The 16,191-nt window shown below is 28.6% G+C and overlaps 1 protein-coding gene across 1 annotated transcript; it reads left to right on the top strand.

The window, feature by feature from the left end:
• The first annotated feature begins 11,777 nt into the window (after positions 1–11,777).
• LOC108335875 (uncharacterized) lies at positions 11,778–15,365 on the top strand. Its single transcript, XM_017572064.2, has 6 exons — positions 11,778–12,196; positions 12,789–12,856; positions 12,975–13,097; positions 13,207–14,031; positions 14,131–14,347; positions 14,492–15,365. Exons 1-6 carry the CDS (start codon positions 11,920–11,922, stop codon positions 15,010–15,012), a joined length of 2,031 nt encoding a protein of 676 aa, XP_017427553.1. The 5' UTR covers positions 11,778–11,919; the 3' UTR covers positions 15,013–15,365.
• The last annotated feature ends 826 nt before the right edge of the window (positions 15,366–16,191 follow it).

Here is a 16,191-nt window from a genome sequence, read left to right as displayed (position 1 = left end):
CTATGTTACTCCTAAATGGAGGATTGTAATATTGTACGATGTTTTCTTTATTAATGAAATAAATTGGGTGTGAGATGTTTTATATTTTGGGGTGTTACAATAATATTATAACATTTACACATATTCTATTGTATAATATTTTCTATTTCAAAATTATATAACTCAAGGTTTCATATCGTTTAAAAACTCATACATTTGTCATACTTATGGTGGACTATATTATTCTACAGAACCATTGTTAATGAATTTCATCTTACTACACACAATATTAGTCATCTTCCCGTTTTAAGGACCTTGGAATCACCTTTAGACTAGGGTCTCATACTACTCTCACCACATAAAACATTATCCTCTATATGAATCTGAATGGTTATTAAAGTATCAAGATAATCTCCACCTCATAATTTCTACCTCAATGCATACACTAAATAAATTCACAATAGATAGGGTTTCTTCCTCTCGAAACCCCTACATTATTACCAAGTTAACTTTACTTCATTTTTTATAATCAATATCACCAATATAATAACCAAAATATAAAAAAACCCATCAAATATTTCAAAAAAGATACACTATTTTGTGTCAAAAAAATCAAACCAAAATCCGAAGTAGGTACATAATAACCCTAAAACATTTCTATAACAATCATTTTAAAGACAATATGATTATTAAAAATAACTTTTCTATATATAAAGAAAATAATTAATAAAAAGTAAAATAGAGGATAAAAAAGTATAAAAAATTATGCTTTGATCATAAAAAATGTTGAATTTATCGTTGGACATATTGTTTTTAAAGAGAATATGAGATTCTAAAAAGTCAAATATAAAAAAAGGATTCCAAATTTTAAAGAAAAACTAAAAAAAGTTGTAGAAGATCTTTTAATGCTTAAATAATAATATAATAAGTAATAAAAAGAAATTAAGCGCATATAATTTATAATATATTTATAGTTTTTTAATCATGAATAAGTATATACAAATATATTATAAAAATGTTATTACTTAAACTTTTTCTAAAATAATCCATTATTAATTATATCCAAATTATTTAGTAAAAAGATATATTTTTTCAAATATTATGATCTCGAAGTATCTTAAAAGTTTGTTCCAAATATAAGTTGAGTGTTTGGAACCGAATAGAAAAATATTTCACAACGAATAAATTTATTAAGGTGAGTTATTATGGAATGAGTTGAGGATGAGAAATTGAATACATATGTTTAGTGTACATACATAAGCATCAATAATGCAATGATCGAATGCTATTTGACTATTGCAACCTCAATCAGCGGTTTGTCATTACATCGAAATAATATCAAACAAAAACTGACATTAATAAAGTGAAACGGTCAAGAAGAAGACAACATGCTCTGACATGCATAACTGAACGCTAAAGACAACTCAACATAGGAAACAAAAATCTCTCCTTAGATTCATACTATCTTCCACACCTCACCATCAAATTAATTATGTAAGATGTCATGTCAAATATACTTTATTTTTGTTCTTCAAAATTACACTTTACATCAATTTGGTGTTTATAAATTTCAATAAAATGGTTACAATCCTATTCACAAAAATTATTAAATTATCCATTTTCATCCATCAAGTCAAGGAAAAGTGAATATGTCAACAGTGATAAAATCTTGATCCATTCCATTTTAAGTTGGGTTGATAAAGAGGTAGTAGACCCACATGTCAAATACAATCTACTTCATAACATTATTTTTAAAATATTAAATATATTAATAATTTAGCATAAATTTGATTTGAATTGAAAATTTTCTATCATTGTTAAAAAGTCTGAGTTATAAAATGATGGAACTTACAAATATGTAAGTTGAAATCTATTGCATAGCCACCTTTAATGGTGGAATCAATATATACAAATAATAATATAGAAGAGTTTTTATTATAACAATTGAAAAAGATTTTTTATATTGGTTATAAAATTTATATAAAAGTAAGAGATATAAAAAATATTCAACTTTTAATATCAGTTTTAGAAAAAGTCTGCTTTTTATATTAGTATCAGTTTTAGAAAAGTTCGCTTTTTATATTAGTTCAAAAAGTATAGAATGTTTGCTGGGAAAAGGATATATAATATTTGACTCGGATTTTTTATATCAGTTTTGAACCAATTGATATAAAAAGTTTTACATTTTATACCGACTAAAGTATTAACTTATTTAAAAACATAATTTTCTATACTAACTAGAACACTAACTGAAATAAAAAGAGTTACTTTCTGTATCGAATAGAACACTAACTGATATAAAAGATAACTTTTTATACTAGTTCGAGCTTTAACTAACATAAAAAGTCTCGTTATTTTTAATGACAGGTTTGTATGTGCTACCTACCACATATAAACTTGCATAAAATACATTCCAAAATAGTGAAGTATACATGTAACAATCTAATAATGCAATACTCTCACCATGTTCAAATAATGACTAAGCATCTATAATTTACACAAAAATTCATAAAATACCTGACATCATCTTTCTTACACACTTAAAAGGAACAAAGCTCACTACTCACAAACTTCCTTTAGAACCTCTTGCTCCATTGGAGACGCATTACCAAAAATCCACACAATGAAGAGTTTGAGTTAACTTATAGAAATAAATACTTAATATGTTAGTAATAAAGTGTTAACATTACCAAATTCCTTGAGTAAACAACATTTGCGGATATGACTTTCTACGCGTGTCTCATCACATAATATTTGCACTCAAAACTCCTTGGTTGATGCGAGCACTACAAGTTAAATTTATAGAATATTATAAATTTGATAATTTTATTTCAATAGTATGAAATATTAACTACTTATAATTTGTGCAATGAACTTCAACTTCTTTTTACAGATGATATGTGTTCCCTATAACCTTGAATAACCCTTAACCACTCTATAAAAAAATGTACATTGAAATTTATGCCTAATATGGATTTAATAAAATTAAATTATGTGTACGCAACAAATAAACTATTAAAAAACTTACACTATTAGTGTACTATTAATTGTCAAAGTGTTAGGTTTCTTGTGTGATGAACATAAGAAATTGTTGAGGAATAACTACTAGCAACTGCTAGTAACCCCTACAAATTCAAACAATATTACTCTCAAATAAGTTTTACATAAATATAATTTAATTTATAAAAAAGCTCTAAGTAGACTTGTTTTTTCCCTTTTGAAAGTTCTCTAATAGGTACTTTTTCACTTTTTTCATCTTTAAGAGGCAAAGAAGGTCGGAAAGGCCTAAGTGCCTAACTTGAAGGACCCATTGGTGATACACCCAAAGCATCACAAAAAGGATTGTGCCTCTAAAAGTGTGAGGCATCTACGAGGATGGAAAAAAGCCGAGGGATGAGCTCCTTGCCCAATTTGAAAGTTCTAGTTCTGAAGGCAAGGCTACTGACTTGGGTGGTTTGGAGAGTCCCCTCATCAATATGCGCAAATGCATACATATAGGGTTGAGGGATAGTGAGCTAAATGTTGTAAAGGAGACTGAGTTGACTCCCTTGTGCATACATTCTTAGAGTTTCAGAGTCGATCACTAGTGCTCGGCCATAGGATAATTAATTTGCTGTAAAAAGAAATGATTGGTGTATACCTAGCCATGTCACTTCCTCACATGGTTCAGACCATGAGGACATCTTAGATATGTGTTGAGATGTCCTCAAACATATATAATACAAGAACCTTCCTTAATTTTTTCAAGGTACTTCCTTTAGTGACTTTCTCATTTCTTTATTTCTTACCTTTTAATAAGGAAGATATTACTTATCGAATTTTACTCCTTTATACTTTAAAATGTCATTACCTAATTTAAAATATAAAACTCATCTTTAAAATTTCACTCTACTTTAAAATAGCTCTACTTTCAAATTGACATCTGATGGTTAAAACATTAAATTCTATTTAAAAGTTTTAATTTATAGTTTTAAATATTAAAGTCATTTGCAAAAATGTTAGTTCCTATCTTACATAATAAACCTTACATTAAAGTAATTTTTAAAACAATAAAACTTTTTCATAAGAAAATTATTTATATTAAAATATTTTAATATTAAAATAACTTAATCTCATTATTTTTAAAACAACAATCACTTTTAAAATGTCATTTTTTAGTCTTTACAATTTATCTTGATTTTAATTTTTCTAATATTTTATAATAGTTTGTATGATTCTTACTAGTGATGAATTTTTTTACCAAAATTACCAACTAAATATAAAAATATTAGTTTAAATTCATATTAAAATCAAATAACAAAGCAAGGATCGCTATAAATTTAATAATTATATATTGAATGAATATTTTTCACTAAAATTTTGAAGTATTTGCAAAAATCAACATAATTAGTTAATTAGGGGTTTAATTGCAATCATAACAAATTGACAAGAAACTAAATTGATATTATTAAAAATATTAAAAGACTAAGTTGCAAATAAATAAAAATTAGAACCAATTTTCAATCATTAAAAAATATATATCGGAGTCAATTTGTAATTTAATAAGTAAATATTCTTGGGATGCAACGTTGTGGACCTCCTAAAAAATATTACCTCACTTTTGTAAATTAAATACCCTTTAATTTTTTATTATTAATATCGCAAAAATAAAGTTTTTGTTTTCACATAATAGAACCAACGTGTGTGAATTGACTAAATTTGACTAAGGTTACACTGCATTTGAATTGCGTTTTCGGGATGTTGAAATATTAGGAACAGTCAGGTGTGAAAACTAAAGAGCAATTATTGATGGTTCTATCAAAATCCTACGACTGTGGAATTTTATCCTGTTTTAAGACTAACCTTAAATACATGATTAGCATATGCGTAAATTCATATGCCTCTATTATACACATGCTTAGAGAGATACATGTATGTATCTACATGTAAATTATCTGAAATAACATTCAACTTATAAAATTATACATAAAAGTTTTAGTATAAAAAAATGGACTAAATATAATTTTGTTTTTAAACTTTGAAATTAAAATTTATTCCTATTTAAATTTTTAATATATTTTAATTTCACAATTTTAAAAATAAATAAATACATATTTTTTTTACTTAAATATAGTGTTAAATAATATTTAAGATTATTATTTAAGTTCAAATGTATCGTATAAACAATTTAAATATTAATTCAAAATTTCAATTGACACGAAGTTTAATACAATTAGATTAAAATAATTATAATTTATTCATTTTTAAAGTTTGAAGAACAAATTATGTCAAAATTTCGAATAAAAGACGAATTTTAATTTTTCTTTAAAGTTTAAATAGTAAAAATATATTTAAGAAAAAAGTTAATATCAAAATATTTACATTATTTTCAACTCTCTTATATGATATACATGTTATACTAGGTACAATAATATGAAAATAATATTTAATTTATATTTACATTTCTAAAATTTCAAACAATCAAAAATAATTTATGGAAGATAACTCCATTTCAAAATATATAACATGCCATAAATTATTGTTCACTATATTATGTTTCAATACAGGGTTTAGACAACGTATAATGTGTTTTAAAATTGAACATTAAAAATACACTATGATACTTTAAAAATATTTTTAGTAATATTTTAAAATATCAAAATCATCCGTGTTCATAATTAGTATATTTTGAAGGCAAAAGAAAGAAATAGCATAGAAAAAACTAGCAGAGAATCCAAACTATGTTTATAATGTACGAGGTATTGCAAAATTTAGTTTTATTTAATTCATATATAAAAATATATTAATTTAGTTAAAGTTTGTTTATTTGAACAAAAATATTTAGTATATATACATATATACATATATACATACTGTATATATAACTTGCAAATAATGATATCCATAATAAATATATTTTTTACAAATTTTACTTTCATTGGATCTATATACCATATACACAGATATGGTTTAAGGGACAGACGATTTAACATTAATTAGTTGAATTAATATTTTATTGTAAATAAAAATATAATTTAATTAATTGATTTTCCAATGACTTATAGAAAAAAAAAGTATAAAAATATAACATTTTCAGAAGTTAAAATTAAATTATATTAATTAAAAATATAAATTTAGAAAATTATATACAAGATTTTGAATAAATTAGTTTATTTTAACTTATAAAAAGTTAATATTAACTGTTCTAATTTTCGGTTTCTAAAAGTATTCACTGAAAATTTCATTCAAACCAGCCTAAAGAAAATAACTATTTTAATATGAAGATGGTATTTGGTATTATTGTATTTTTTTATATTATATTATTTTGTAAAAGTTTTTTTTTAAAAGAAATAAATTGAAACGTCATTGAGAAGACTCTAAGAAAAAAAAAGGTGTAAACACTTAGAAAGACTTAAAAACATTGTCTTTCTTTAGTTAAAGTGTCTCTCAATTAATTTTACTAATTTTCTAACAAAACTCCTAAAAATAAACTAAAAAAACAAAATTAAAAAAAGAGAGTGTTACTAATAAATTAAACAAAAAATTTAAATTAACAAAGTCAAATAAGAATTAAAACATTAAAAATTCTAACTGTAGTTTCTCGACAACTATACTAAATTTGATAATATTTGTTAAAGCTATTAAATTAATATTAAATTTTTATGAAAGCTTTAATATGGATAAAATAGTAGTCGAAAAGATTACTTTTAATTCAAAGTCATCTTTCAACAAACTCAAATTAATTTTTAATAAACTAATATTTATAAAATCTACACTAAAAGGTTAGATAAATAAACACAAATAACAAAAAGAAAGAAAGATAATTACAATAAATAACCATCCTAAACAATATAAATGCAATACACAATTATTAAAATTAATCAAAATAAAGTGTCCAATATATTGTCCTAAGCCTCTTTATATAGGATTTATACTAAACCACATACGCACATACCCCACACACATTAAAATATGAATCATTTTATTATATTGTCAATGTTGTTTATTATTAACAAAATTTGTAAAACTTTAAAACTAAGTTTTAGTTATAGTAAAAACCCACTTAACTACGTATTATCCTTTCAATATAACATTTATGAATGCTTATATCACGTACCCAAATATACATAAGCAAAACAATACAAACTAATTTAAATAAAGATATAGTAAAAGCTCTATAGTTTTCTTTCAACACATATGCTTTTGTAAAATTATATACTTTCAAATTAAAACATGATGATAAAAGCTATCAAAACACAACAAAACAAAACAAGAGTAAACTAGCTATTTAATTAAACAACATAAAAATATATCACATTCTAGTCCACCAAAGAATATTCATTTTCATTTCACAAATAATAATTATATATTAATTTTCTACTTATAGAAGACGAATATTAAATTTGAACAAAGAAACTAACCCTTGTTATAATATTTTGTTTATCTCACTATTTACCCTCTCAAATATAAATAACTTTTCAACTTTCACTTTATCTTGAAATTCTCATTGGCTCTCCATTTGATACATTTGCTTACTGGACTCAATACTTTAATAAGATCTATAATAATATTAAATTTTTATTTTAATAATCATATGATTCATCAATAACTTAGTAGTACCTTCTAATTATATAATATATGTATTTATAAAAAAAATATCACTAATAATTACTTATAATACCTCAATAACTTTCATTCAATACAAAAATAAATTTCAAGTCATTTTACATCATAATTATAATTAACAGAATAATCGATACCAATCAAAATAAATGTCATTGCTTGAATTCGGTTCAAACATCCAGCCCGGACTCAAGCACAATATACTAAACTGACAAAAACAAAAAATTTCATAATATTCATAATATCATGCATACCACATAATGGTTACAACTTTAACATTTTAAATTTTTTTAATAAAATATTCAAAAGTAAAATAAATAATATCACAATAAATTTGTCAAACTTTAGACACCCTTAGAATTAACTAAACATAACTTAATATGCACAAAACTAAAGTTCACATCATGATTAGGTTATCAAAGTTCATACTTTTGGTAACCTAGTGTTACAAAATTAAAATACAATGCTAAACATAGAGTACAAAGACACAATTATTTTTCTGTTGAACAAAACTTAATTAGATAAAAATCATATCACCAATAATCTCAATTCCAAAAATTTATATTTGTATTCTAAATCTTCTTCAACTTTATAAATTTTAATTTCATAATTGCAAAATTTCTTCCAATAATATTTTTCATAATATTTTCTTAATTAAAATCAACATCATACCAGTTATAGTATGTTATTCAAACCAACATAATATATATATATATATATATATATATATATATATATATATATATATATATATATATATATATATAACGAATGTAAGCACATATTTAAAAGTGGTTACAAAAAAATTGTAAAACAATGGTGGTTTATATTTACTTTATAGATTAATTTATGTATACATGTGAAGTTTATCATATTTATAAAGGTATCACATAAAATTTCCTCGTCTCATGTCACATAAATAAAGAAAATTAATCTAAAATCATTAAAAAAAATAGATGCGTATATTCCTCAAAATAGAGTCACCTAAATAATTAAACTCACCTTCCTACCTAAGAAGTCAAAATCAACAGAGTTATTTGAAAAAAAAAATCCTAAATTATTCCCTTCGAAGGATCTACCATATTAACTACTAATCTCTACCTTTTCAAAAAATTATAAATTTAGTGTATACTTTTATATACATTAATTGAATAATATCTTGTACGTGATCATCATTACGTAAAACTCCATGAAAAATATAATAAGGAAATATCTTATCATTAATTTCTAACATTTATTCGTAAAGATATGCAAAAAAAAAATTGAAAATAGTTTGAATAATGAATGATCACGATTATATATTTAATATCAAAACTCATAATTACAACTTGACTACAAAACAACCTCATACATATGATTTGTTTTCAAGGGACTTATGTAATACCTCAATCCCATTCTAACTCAATTAGATTATAAAGTTCAAAAAATACATAATAAACTCTTTTTGGTATTTTTATCAAACAATTGATGTGTAAGGAAATGTAACATAGAATATTTAAAATTTGTTAAGACTACAATTCATTGACTTTACTCTCATGCATCATCTCAATTTCATATTCAAGTCAAAATCAACTCACAATCATATTCAAATCTTATTCCTAATGACTTTGAACCTATAATAACTCATCAAGTTTTAATTTATTGAATCCTCAATAAGTAATCATCTATTAAGTTAAAGAGTCTTAATTTTATTAATGAATAATGTTCTATTCCTAGATAAAAGCATACATTAGACATTCAATTTCAAATAATATTTTTTAATACATTAAGAACGACAAATCAAACATGGAAACCATCCATATCAAACATTAAGCATGTAAATTGAATATTAACATCAATTGAAAAAACATATATAATTAATAGCACAAAATTATACAAGAGTTCTATGTTTTACTTTAATATCAACAAATAAGAATAACACTCCAAGGTGGAGAACTTAGGGTTTTACACATTAAAGAAATAGAAAAGAAATGGAAACCAAAGATAATATGCAAGCCTTCTCCCAAGGTTCTTGGCAGCTGCTCGATACCTCAATGGCACCTCCCTTTCGTGTCAACACCTCCAACTCGTAGCTCTCTTCCTCATAACCCTAAGAAGGGAAAAACATAATGGATGAAGATTGAAGACCCAAAGGAGGAGTAGGAGATCTTCCTAGCACCTGAAACAATTTTCAATGGTCCCTCTCAGTTGCCCTAGGTCGAAAGTGAAGTGTGGGAGGAAAAAAATCCCCAAAACCTCGCGAGAAACATGTTTAAATAACTCATTTTGACATGTTAACAACGTTACCACTTAGTGTCATATTAGTTCAAGCTCCGTCAGTTAAAACACACAAGGGGATCTTTGTCAAACCATCACTCAACTCTATCCTGGTGGTGCTCAACCCTACTATTTTTGACAACACTCTAAATTTTAAACATTGGTGTGATCCTAGAGACAACCAACACGAGTATTTGTTTCAAATTGATATTTTCTTATTCCAAAACATTTTCCCTTGAATTCTTGCTTATTTTCTTCCAATAAAATTGCTTCGTATTGATTTATTTTATACTTTTAAAGAAAGAAAATAGAGGTAAAAAATATGAACAAAACTAAAATACAAAATACACTAAACTTGAAGATAAAAAACAAGATTTAAAGCTTGAAAAAAAGTTGATTTATTGATGAGAAAAAAAAACACATTGAAACAAATAAAAATGTATCACAAGTGTAACGCCCCGGCAACTTATAGGGAATATTGTCACCCATCCCTAAATTACTTCAGGCTAAACACACTTAACTATGGAGTTCTTATGGGTTAGGCTACCGAAAAACAAATGCATTTTAGTGATATGAGTAGCCAAATCAATCCCTTTAAGATATCCTTCAACTGTATAGTTCCATACCTATACAGTCTCTAGATCCCTCTCATTCCGATGTATGTTCGATTCATCCATGTGTCCTTTCCACTGAAAGCCTGCTAGGAGCCGCTCCTTGTTTGTGCCCCTTGTACTTCGTGCCTCTTGCACCGACGATCACTCCTCGCCCTCGTCAGTATTCGAGTATCACAACAAGGAATAACTAATTCAATCTTAATTAGATACATCAAGATTGAAAACTACGCCTATATAATTATACTAAATATTTCAAAAGAGAATTTTATAAAACCTTTATTCTACCTAAATAAAATTAAGTTAGTCTCTATTTTCCAGTGGTATATATATAAATAAAGTTAATTTATTTTCTCTTATTAGGATTTAGAGTGCTTTTTTTTATAGGTGACAATGTTTATGAGAATTAAAACACACAAAAATATTTATTTGAAAAATACCTTTTGAAATTTAAATCAAGTCACTATGAAAGTTTAAATTTATAAATTTATATAAGTGTGTGGTATAAGTAAATATGAAAAAATGCACATAATTTCTTAGAAAAATAAATTTTATTTATAAGGTTTGTGTTCTTAGGAAATTTGTTATATAATATAGAATATTATAATAATAAAAACTTACCACATATAAAATAAATCAACAAAAATAATAACATTATTGCATTGTAAAACTAGATTAATTATATATCATTTTGTAAAACTATATTAACCATTATATTTGGTATAAGAGGATATTAATGATATTAATATATCGTATCATATAATTAAATTACTGAAATTTGATTATATAATGAATCAACAAATGTATTCGTTAATGTAATTTAATTACTTTTAGATTCTAAATAAGTTTTGATTTAACCGTACTTTTTAAATATATTTATTTGACTATATATATATATATACACACATTAAATAATATATCAAAATTGAAATTAAATAAGAAAAAAAATGTTATTTTTTAATTCGAACAAAGAATTGAAAAACTTCTTTTGTGTTAAATTATAACAATATAAGAAGACATCCATTAACATCATTTTCACTTTGGTATCACCTCCAGCTGGCACTCAGAAAGACCGAGTTCTCTTACCTTCCCTCCATTTTCCAACATGTCATTAAATTAAAATTAAACAATAAAAATAAAACTAATGGCAGAACCACAGTTCTACAAAACTCTCAGGGGCCTTTTCGTAACTCCGGACTTCCGCGTAACTTCCTTCGCCTTTCCTGCGTCAGAACGAATCTGGACCGTCGGATCCATCTCCCAGATCTCGAAACCCTAGACCCCTCGAACATACAACGTTTTTATAAATCGCAATTCAAACCCTCTCTCTCTTCCCCCATCTTCTTCTTTTTCTTCTTCCCTCTTCGTTTTTATTTCGTTTGTGTTATTTTTCCCGAGCCAGCCTTCGTTTTTTTTTTTCTGAAGTGTGCGTTTTGGGTGAGGGTGAAACGCAGAGGGTTCTGTCGTTTGGATGGAGAGAGTGGCGTCTTTGGCCGGAACGACGTCGTGCGAGAAGAGCGTGTACGTGAGCTGGGAGGAGGTGCTGGTATCGAGCGACAAGGGGAGGAGGGAGGTTCACTACCTGCTGAAACGACGCGGCGGTGCGGCGGATCTGGCCGTCGTCGGAAAAGAAAAAACCCTAAGACACATGTCCTATCGCTACGCGATTCGAAACCCGTCGTTGGGGCCTTACGTCAAGCTTAAATCGCGAAGAGAGGTTGTGGATTGGCTGGACTCGATTGTTTCAGGTTCGCTGTCCTTCTCACGCTTCCTAATCTTCTTCACCTTCTCCTTTTTAATTGAAATTTAAAACAAGTTTCGGTTTTTCGTTTTCGTTTAATTTACGAAATAAGATGGTAAAGAAGCTCGTGTTCTTCACAATTTTTTGTAGTTTTTGGTTGCGTTTGGTGGTCTCTCACAAATTTAGGGGTTCTGATGTAGGACTCTGGTTTGAGTGAGCTACACTTCTGGGCTCTTTCGATTTTATGAGCTGAGAGAAAAAAAACTTATTTTCTTTTTAATTTCTCTCATGTTCTTTGATTTTAGGTTTCTTATTGGTTTTTCGGTCTGGTATGGATTGGTTTGGTTTTGGGATCTGAGGTTCTGGAAGGTGTTACCAGGGCGAGATTTCCTCGACCTGGATCTGAAATTGCGTGGTTAATTTATTTATTTGTTCTACCCTGTTGAATTTTCTTTTATTTTTTATTTTTTGGTTTTCTATGGTTTGAATATCCTACCATTAGAAAAGTTTCTTTGGTTAGTTTTACTGGTTTTCTTATATTGTATATTTTCTTTTGGTGATTGAAATTGATTTTGTTGTATTTGCATTAAATCCTTCAGATTTGCCTTCTGGAGATGCGGTTATGGTGGGAAAACATGGCTGTGAATCTGAAAGTGGAGTCTTGAAGGTATTGACCATATGCTGATATAACGACCCCTCTGTTTCCTTATGTTTATTTGTGGTTGTTTTTCTGCCTTTAATCTTCGTTTTCGGTTCTTTTCTGATTATTTTTTCGTGTAATTCAGGATACTCAATTGCAGAAAATGCAAAATTGTTCAAAGGAGTTTTCATGGATAGGGTTTCCATGGACGTGTAGGAAAAGAAGAAAGCACTATCAGGCCTATAAGAGGAATGGTTTTCAGATATCCGTGAGTGTTGCGCTCTTGTTTGCCTTTCTTATTTATCCTTTTTTGTTAGCCATGCATGACTTGTAATCTGACTCTGGCAAATTTTTGCGGTGTTTTTAAATGTTTTCAGGTTCATGATTTTGTATTTGTTCTGGCAGAAGAGAACAAGCGTCTAGTTGCCTACTTGGAAGACCTATATGAGGATTCCAGAGGCAACAAGATGGTTGTGGTGCGCTGGTTTCACAAAATTGATGAGGTTGGTATTGTTTTGCCTCACAGTTTTAGTGACAGAGAGGTTTTCTTTTCTCTTTATCTTCAAGATCTGAGTATTGAATGCATAGATGGATTGGCTTTCGTCCTCAGTCCACAACACTACGAAAAGTTTCGGAATGAGGCCCGACGAACCCACTTGGAACCATTCGTGTGCATCCACCAGTTTGATAATGATGATGTGAAACCCTTTGATATAACACAAATTAAGGGTTATTGGAAACAGGAAATACTAAGGTACATGTATACCCAATTGGACTCAAAGTGTAGTGGGAGTTCTGGGCAATCAGATGATGTTCTTGAACTGGACGAGAATCATATGTCAACTATTTCGATCAGACCTAAGAAGAGGCTACGCCTTGCCAAAGATGATGCCAAAGATGCAATTGATTTAACTGCCCTTAAATTGGAAAATCTGAAGAACATTAAGAATAATACCAAAATCAGTTCTGGAAACAATGCCTTGAAGCTGGTCGGGCACAGAAACATGACAGCAACGATTAAAGGGACGAATGACCATTCTTCTCAGCATTTACTTCTAGGTTCCCAAGTCGAGGTTCTCTCTCAAGACAGTGGGATGAGAGGATGCTGGTTTACAGCTTCTGTCGTCAAGAGACACAAATGCAAAGTGAAGGTGCAATATCGAGACATTCAAGATGCGGTTGATGAAACCAAGAAGCTTGAGGTACGTTGAAACTATCTGTCTTTGTTCTGGGTACCGGAAAAACATTTGTGCATATATGGGGAGTATAATATAATCGTTTTTTTTTGTTCTTTGGTTAAGGAATGGGTACTAGCTTCCAGAATTTCAGTGCCTGATAGTCTGGGTCTTCGAATGCATGGGAGGACGATAGTCCGGCCAGTTCCATTGTCCAACAAACGGGAATTATCCTGGGTTGGTGATGTTGGTTCCGTTGTTGATGCCTGGTGGCATGATGGATGGTGGGAAGGATTTGTTGTTCAAAGAGACTCGGAAGCTAATTATCATGTTTATTTCCCAGGTATGGCACTTTACTCTTACGATGTTTTTCATCTTAAATATAGGTGTCGGCTTTTGTAAATATTTGATGTCCACATAATATTAGGTTGTTTTACTTCATTACTATGTGTAATTATGATTGATCATTATTATAATGTCTTTGCAGGGGAAAATGTGGTGTCAGTATTTGGTTCTGGTAACTTAAGACAGGCTCAAGATTGGGTAGGGAATGAGTGGGTGAATGTGAGGGAAAGGCCTGATCTGGTGGCGTCTGTTTTATCAAGCTTGAAAACACCACAAAACTCGTCCAAATCCAATGAAAGCAAATCAATCGCAGCATCAACTAGAGATGGAATACAACATAAGCCATCAGATACTTGCTTGAATTCTGATAGGGATAGACCAAAAAAGCCCGTAGACCTTTTGAAGGATGATTTGCTATTGCAGTTAAGGTGGATGACCACCAGAAAGAGGAGACATGGTAGTACCACTTATCGGAAGCCACGGTTCACCGAAAGCCATCGGAAAAGGTCGCCAAAGGTTATGAAATCAAATGCTCCTGACAGGTTTGTGATCCCAGCATCATTGAAAGTTGATCATGATGACTGCAAGTATGGAGGAGGGGATCCTTCCATTTTCACTTCTTCAGTTGTGCCTTCTTTAACTAGCATGGTTATGTGTAGGTGACTCCATTGATTCATATCTTAGGGGCATCCTTTCGATGCCTATCAAGCCGAGATTTTCATCTAGGGTTTCTTCATCCATGTTAACATAGAAAATATACCTTAGGTTAGTCCTTTTACTTCCCCACCTTTCATTAGTTTGTTTGTGTAGTTTGTGGCATCGAAGCTTCATTCCAGTTGGGTGTTTGAATCCGAATAGAAGCAGCCCAAGGAGGCGAGGATGATGCATACAAGTTTTGGCGTAGGAAAAGTGTAACGTAGTGGAATAACTGAGGATGACTTATAGGATAGATAAAATGATCCAATGTAATCTGTGTAACTTTCTGCTATAAGAATTGAAATTTGCTTGTTCTTTTATATTTATTTTGAGCTGAATATTATGTTTTCGATTTATGAAGTTAATGAAATTATTTTCATTTTAATTATTTTAAATATTTACTAAATTGTAACTAGTATAACTGAGCAAAGAAGTAAAATATTTTACTAATTTTAAATGGTTCATTGATCCACATGTATGAAGTAAAAACTAGTCAATTTGGTTGAATTTAGCATCAGAGAGTGGAAGAAGGAAAGAAGAGTTTAAGTAAAAGTAATGACAGTGATAGCGAGGATATTTATGAAGATGAATAGGACCAGCGCATTTGTGGGTCAAAATTATGTAAAATTAGTAATAGCCGCCGCCTAGTAGAAATACAATTAGAAATTAGAAAACTCGTGCAAACTAATGAACAGTTGTTCAGCTTTTTTGTGCCGTGCACGACTACATTAAAAGAACCATCTCGAATAGACCGATGAAGCGAAATGGGATAAGGAGGAGGGAACCCTTTTATTTATTTATTTATTTATTTATACTTTATGTTTTTATTTATATTTTACGTTTTTGGTCCACAGGGAGGAGCCACTTGTTTGACTTTAGGTAAGTCGTGGATCCAACGCTTGCCACTAAGCACGTAAACTTTTGGATAAGGGCTATCCTAAGAAGGGCCTCCCTTCTATGTGTTTTCAATAACTCTCCTTTCAAATGAATTTTACTAAAATCACAAATATTTAATTCATAAATTACCTCTTACATGATTTTACTACCTTATAAAGTAATAATTTGAAAATAAGTTCATGTTGGTTGTCAAAACTAATTCGGAGTATGTTTGGAATCATTTCTTTATAAATATTTTTATTAAAGAAA

The sequence above is a fragment of the Vigna angularis genome, chromosome 10, assembly GCF_016808095.1.
Source record: "Vigna angularis cultivar LongXiaoDou No.4 chromosome 10, ASM1680809v1, whole genome shotgun sequence".
NCBI lineage: Eukaryota > Viridiplantae > Streptophyta > Magnoliopsida > Fabales > Fabaceae > Vigna > Vigna angularis.
This window is presented reverse-complemented; position numbering and strand designations above follow the sequence as displayed.